This window comes from Vigna unguiculata, chromosome 4, assembly GCF_004118075.2.
Source record: "Vigna unguiculata cultivar IT97K-499-35 chromosome 4, ASM411807v1, whole genome shotgun sequence".
Classification (NCBI taxonomy): domain Eukaryota; kingdom Viridiplantae; phylum Streptophyta; class Magnoliopsida; order Fabales; family Fabaceae; genus Vigna; species Vigna unguiculata.
This window is the reverse complement of record NC_040282.1, coordinates 18,051,761-18,057,073: the sequence shown is the minus strand read 5'-3', so window position 1 is coordinate 18,057,073 and position 5,313 is coordinate 18,051,761. Positions and strand designations below refer to the sequence as shown.

The 5,313-nt window shown below is 34.0% G+C and overlaps 1 protein-coding gene across 1 annotated transcript; it reads right to left on the bottom strand.

The window, feature by feature from the left end:
- Positions 1-3,400: 3,400 nt before the first annotated feature.
- On the bottom strand, positions 3,401-4,814 carry LOC114182442 (allene oxide cyclase, chloroplastic-like). Its single transcript, XM_028069311.1, has 3 exons — positions 4,423-4,814; positions 4,179-4,300; positions 3,401-4,091 (listed from the first exon to the last, which is right to left on the bottom strand). The coding sequence occupies exons 1-3, from the start codon at positions 4,652-4,654 to the stop codon at positions 3,690-3,692; spliced, it is 756 nt and encodes a 251-aa protein (XP_027925112.1). The 5' UTR covers positions 4,655-4,814; the 3' UTR covers positions 3,401-3,689.
- Between the last annotated feature and the right edge of the window lie 499 nt (positions 4,815-5,313).

Sequence of the window (5,313 nt, the reverse complement as noted above, 5' to 3'; positions counted from 1 at the left end):
TGGAGAGCGATTCGAACTGCGTGATTTGTGGATGGAATCATGAAATTGTTGATGCTAATTGCTTGTGGAGCATAAGGAAAAGCTAAACGAAGCCATAGGTTGAACCAAAACACGAAAACACTACTAAATTTAAATGGAACAGTAACATGGTGTGAAAATATGTAGAAAAATATGAATTGAAATGGTGGTGGAAATGGATGTGTTATGGTTCGAATAGCTTGGGAATCATCCCAGGAGTGTGCATGAATTTACATAACTTGAAATGATCGATAAATGAGTGAGAATTCCAATGGAATAGTAACTAAGGTATGTATGAACGTGAAAATGGTGTAGAATGGGGGTTTTGGTGATTTGATTATGGAAACTTAAAATTAAGCATGCAAACAATTAAAGAAACTTAAAATTGATGTGTGTGAAGTGGTGGAATGAAAAGAAACTCGAAATTGTAGCAAGAGTGCAATGAAATGGAGAAATATGAGTGAAATGAGCTTGGCTACTACCATTGGTCTTGAATCCAACCCATTCATCTTGTTTAGTCCGAAACAATGATGTATAGAGGTCTTTCGGACACACCAATTTATAAGCCTGGTTCCAGAACCTAGAATTGGTAAGGTAGGATGGAGTTCAAGCTCAAAAGGTGGTAGCCAAGGTTGTGGTATAGTGGAAAATGATGATGAACATTATGAAATCATAGGCCAAATGATAGTACTGAAATTTTCATTCATTGAAGTTCAAATCCAGATTACAATTGCGAAAATGGAGTTAAAAATGATTATGCCCCAACCTTCCTCTCACCAAAGCTTGAGGTATCCAAGCTTCCAAAAGCAAAAATGGAGTTAAAAATGAGTGATTTTAGGGGGGATTTCGGGTTTGCTGCATTGAGATGGTGTGTTTCTATCGAAAACCAGTCTAGGAATGGTCCAAGAAACCTGCAACCTCCCTAGGAGGCTGCTAGGTCGTCCTCGCTTTGCCACCAAAGCAAAACTGCCTTAAAACATACCCTACACTAAGCCACCTCTCACCAAATGAGCCCAAACTTCAAAGTGCAGCCCCCTCTCTGATTTTTTTCAAGGCTTAATTACCATTTTGGTCCCCTAATTTGTTGGTTTGGTTCATTTTGGTCCCCTTATTATTTTTTGGTTTAATTTGGTCCTCTAATGCTTTAAAAAGATTCAATTTGGTCTTTGCCGTTAAGTTGACGTTAACATCGTCTCTGTACATGCCAGGTGTCTTTTTGTGGAATTTTCAATTTTTTTAAATTTTTTTAAATTTTTTTTAAATTATTTTAAATTATTTTTTATTATTTAAAAAAAATTGCCACGTGTCACGTCATGGTTGTGTCACGTGTCAACTTGATAAAAAAAATTAATTTTAAGTTTTTTAATTTATAAAAAAATGCACGTGTTAAGCTTTTTCAATTTAGTCCTTCTATTTACAATTTTGATTCAATTTAGTCTTCCAATTTTTTAAAGGTTTAATTATACCTTTGGTCCCCATTTTGGAGTCAAAATCTGAAAATGGTACCCTTTTTTGTTAAAACGTCTCAAGTTTGTCCTTTCTGTTAAGTCAAGGTTGACGCTGTTAGAGGCAGTGTTACGTGTCAGTTCCTCAATTTTTTTTATTTTGTTTTGAATTTTTTTTTGAATTTTTTTTAAATTTTTTTAAAAAATAAAAAAAAAATTGCCACGTGTCAAGTTGTCATCGTGCCACGTAGCAGTGATAGAGTGATGTGGCAGTGACAGTAACATGTGTCAGTATTATGCCAGTTGTCATTTCCTTAGTCTCAATTTGGTCCCTTTATTTTAATTTTTGTTTCAATTTAGTCTCAATTCTTGTAAAAATTAGCAATTTTGTCTCTCTGCAAATTGAAATCAAATTTAATTTCTATATAAATGTACACAAATATTTCCATCAAAATTGATATTTCAAGTAAATATTTTTAACCAAATTAAGTTCATTTAATTAATATTTTACATTGAACTTTATTTAAAATTGTTTTAAAGTTATTAATAGAAAATAATATTAATAGAAAAAAATTCATAAATTAACTAGTCCATGTAACAATAAAAAATATATAAATTTAAAATTTGAAAACAATTTTAAGTAAAGTTGAGTGAAACACAAATTTAAATAAACTTAGCTATGTTAAAAATATATAATAAAAATATCAATTTGAATAAAATATCAAATTTAATAAAAATATTTGTATAACATTTATATAAAATTAATTTTGTTTTAATTTGGAGAAGGACGAAATTGAATTATTTTTACAAAAATAAGAACTAAATTGAGACAAAAATAGAATACAGGGACCAAATTGAGACTAAAGAAATGACACATGGCATAATATTTACGTCGTCTAGCCAGACTTAACAGATAGGGCAAACTTGAGACGTTTTAACAAAAAAGGGGACGAATTTGAGACCTTTAAAAATATGAGTACCATTTTGAGATTTTGACTCCAAAATGGGGACCAAAGGCATAATTAAACCTTTTTTAAAATGATTCAATTTTGTCCTCTCTAATTTGAGACCAAATTAGTAATTATACTTAATTGCAACTTATACATACATGTTAAAATAATTTTTATTATATTTATAGATCAAATTACTCCATCTAACTATTAAATTTTGGTTTTACATGTGTACAAAATTTCAAGTGTAAAAAATTACAAGTGAAAAATGTAAGAAATGAAATAACATGAGTAAGTAGGGAGTGATTTCAAATCATCCTTTGTTGATCATCCTCGAATTGATCATCCTTTATCGATCACCCTTTGGGCCAATCATCCTTTCTCAATCACCTTCAGATCGATCATCCTTGGTCATCACCCTTTGGTCCAATCATCATTTGTCAATCACCCTCGGGCTAATCATCCTTGGCCGATCACCCTTTGAGTCGATCATTTTGACCGACCGGTTGTAGAATAAAGATGAGATTAACCACGGATCAACCAACTAATGCTGATTAAGGTATGATAGGGTCGTGATTAGGCCAACAAAAAGGTAAAAGTCTATAACACAAACTACAAATAAAGGTCTAAGTTATGGTTGCACACACATGCATTACAACACTTAATACCCTTCTGATCAGTCACCTATTGACTTTAGCATTAGAGTACCTTCTGCAAGTACTATCCGAACGACTGTAGAAGAATAGAAAACCTTGGAAATCGAATGAACAAGAGAAAAGAACGTCACAGGACAAATTATCTTGGAGTTGTAGACACTCGATCGTCCTGTACCGAAACGGTTAATTATACAAATCATACATATATATCATTAATCTCTTGATATCCCATTTTCCACTTTTTTTTATCAAGTAAAATATGGTTGATCAAAATCCGAATTCAACTAGAAGACTAGTATTTGCATAAATAAAATATATTGTGCTTTTGGAGAAAAGGAAATGGCTCATAGTGCTATTTATGTGAAAAATTGGTAAACTTGATGCGAAAGGGTCTTGAAATTAAAAGTCTACAATGAAGAGAGTAAAACAAAAGAATGTTGATTTTTGTAGTGGTCCTTTCTTCTCACACTCCAACAACACCAGCCACACATTACAAAAAATTGAATCCATGTTTATTCCTTGGATTACAAAAGAGTTAATCCAATCTAAAGTGAAATTTGAAATTAGTGTAGACTGAGATTGTTAGGGTAGTGAAAGAAACAGAGGGTGTTGAATGGTGCTCAGTCCTGGAAACCAGAAATAACAGCATGTGGTTCACAGGCCTTGGCAGCGTCGCTCGGTTCAACAACAGGGCTGGGCTCAACATAGTCGGAAAGAAGCTCCTGAGGCAAGTCTTTGATGCCCTTAAGGTAGAAGGTGTAAAATAGTTTGAAGGGGAACACAAGTTGTTGACACTTCACTTGACCCCGCACCCCTTCAAAGATGCCAGTTCCACCAGTGATAGCAAGAAATGAGTCCTGATAGGTCAAATAAGAACCCTGCACTGAAATGTGACCATAGTCCCCAAAGTAGAAGCTGTAAATTGCTTCATACATGTCTCCTTTCTTCTCTGCTTTGTTTTGGATCAAAACACAGATTCCAGCTGTTAACCCTACCCTCTTTTGTAAGCATCCGGAGTACAACTGCATCATCCAAAAAACTCTAAATCAATACCAAAAACCTATGCACAAATTTTGGAAGCATTAAACAAAGATCGAACTGTAACATACCTTGTTGCTGAAGGGGACTAGATCACCAAGAGAATTGGTAGTTTTCTGGCTCAGTCTGAGGTAAGCAGGGCTTCCGCGATCTCTCTCGTTGATCTCATACACTCTTAGTTCTTGGACTTTGTCTGCAAGATCAAGCGAAAAAAACAAAAGGGTCAGCACAGAATCAAGCAAATCGCACAGATCTTGAATGGAATATGAAGATTGAAAAAGTTGTAGGGGCAGGTGGCAGATGTATGTAATGTACCTGAGTCAGATGTTTGTTGAGCCTGGCTTCTACAAGTGAAACTCTTGCGAGGGAGTGAGAGATGAGAGTGGCGAGAAGAGGTGTTGAATTTTAGAGATTTTGAGAGAGATGAGTGTGAGGAAGTAAAGGGTAAGAGGGTGCTGGTGGATGAAGTGGTGAGTAATGATGATGATCTTGAAGATTTCAAAGAGAAACGGGAGATGGTGCTCAAAGACAAAGTTGAAGATGCCATCAAAATGGTGATTGAAGATGCTAAAATATGGTGAGAGAGGGAGTGGATTGCAATGGTGAGATAAGTTTTTGAGTGCTATGAAACTGATGAGTTGTAAGTGGGGTATATATAAGGAAATGAGAGAGCAGAGATGATGAGGAAAAAACAATGAATATTACAAAGCTACGAGGTGTTGTGGTGTGGGGCTAGGGAGAAAATGAGTGGACGCAGAGACTGAGAGAACTGTGAAAATATCAAATAATCAAAATAGGAATCAAGTTGTGAACTCTCTGAGAAGAGCAAAAAATATAAAAAGTTGAAGTGAAACGTGAAGAATGTTGAGAAGAGGGTCAATGAGAGGAGTGATTCCTACAAACTACGCGCGTTTCAGTGTGCAGTTTGGGTTTCATTGGAAGAATAGTTTTAACAGGGTATAATTATTAATTTGATTTCCTAATTTTTTTTTAGTCGGTTCGATTGTATTTTTGAATTTTTGGAAAATTCTTGAATATTTGGAAAATTCAAGTTGGTATTCTTTTTTTTTAAATATTTAATTTGATATCTTATGTTATATTTCAATGTTTTTAATAGTAACGAGTTGTCATTATGTATACGTAATAGAATATCGTTTATACATTGATGAGTTGTCATTATAATAAAAATATGGATAAAATTGTTAA

What these genes read in the sequence shown, in the direction of transcription:
- LOC114182442 (XM_028069311.1), bottom strand. Translation starts at nt 4,654, where the DNA reads ATGGCATCTTCAACTTTGTCTTTGAGCACCATCTCCCGTTTCTCTTTG. An exon ending in TCAACAAACATCTGACTCAG is followed by an intron (nt 4,301 to 4,422) that starts GTACATTACATA and finishes TTGATCTTGCAG; the next exon opens with ACAAAGTCCAAGAACTAAGA. An exon ending in TAGTCCCCTTCAGCAACAAG is followed by an intron (nt 4,092 to 4,178) that starts GTATGTTACAGT and finishes TGGATGATGCAG; the next exon opens with TTGTACTCCGGATGCTTACA.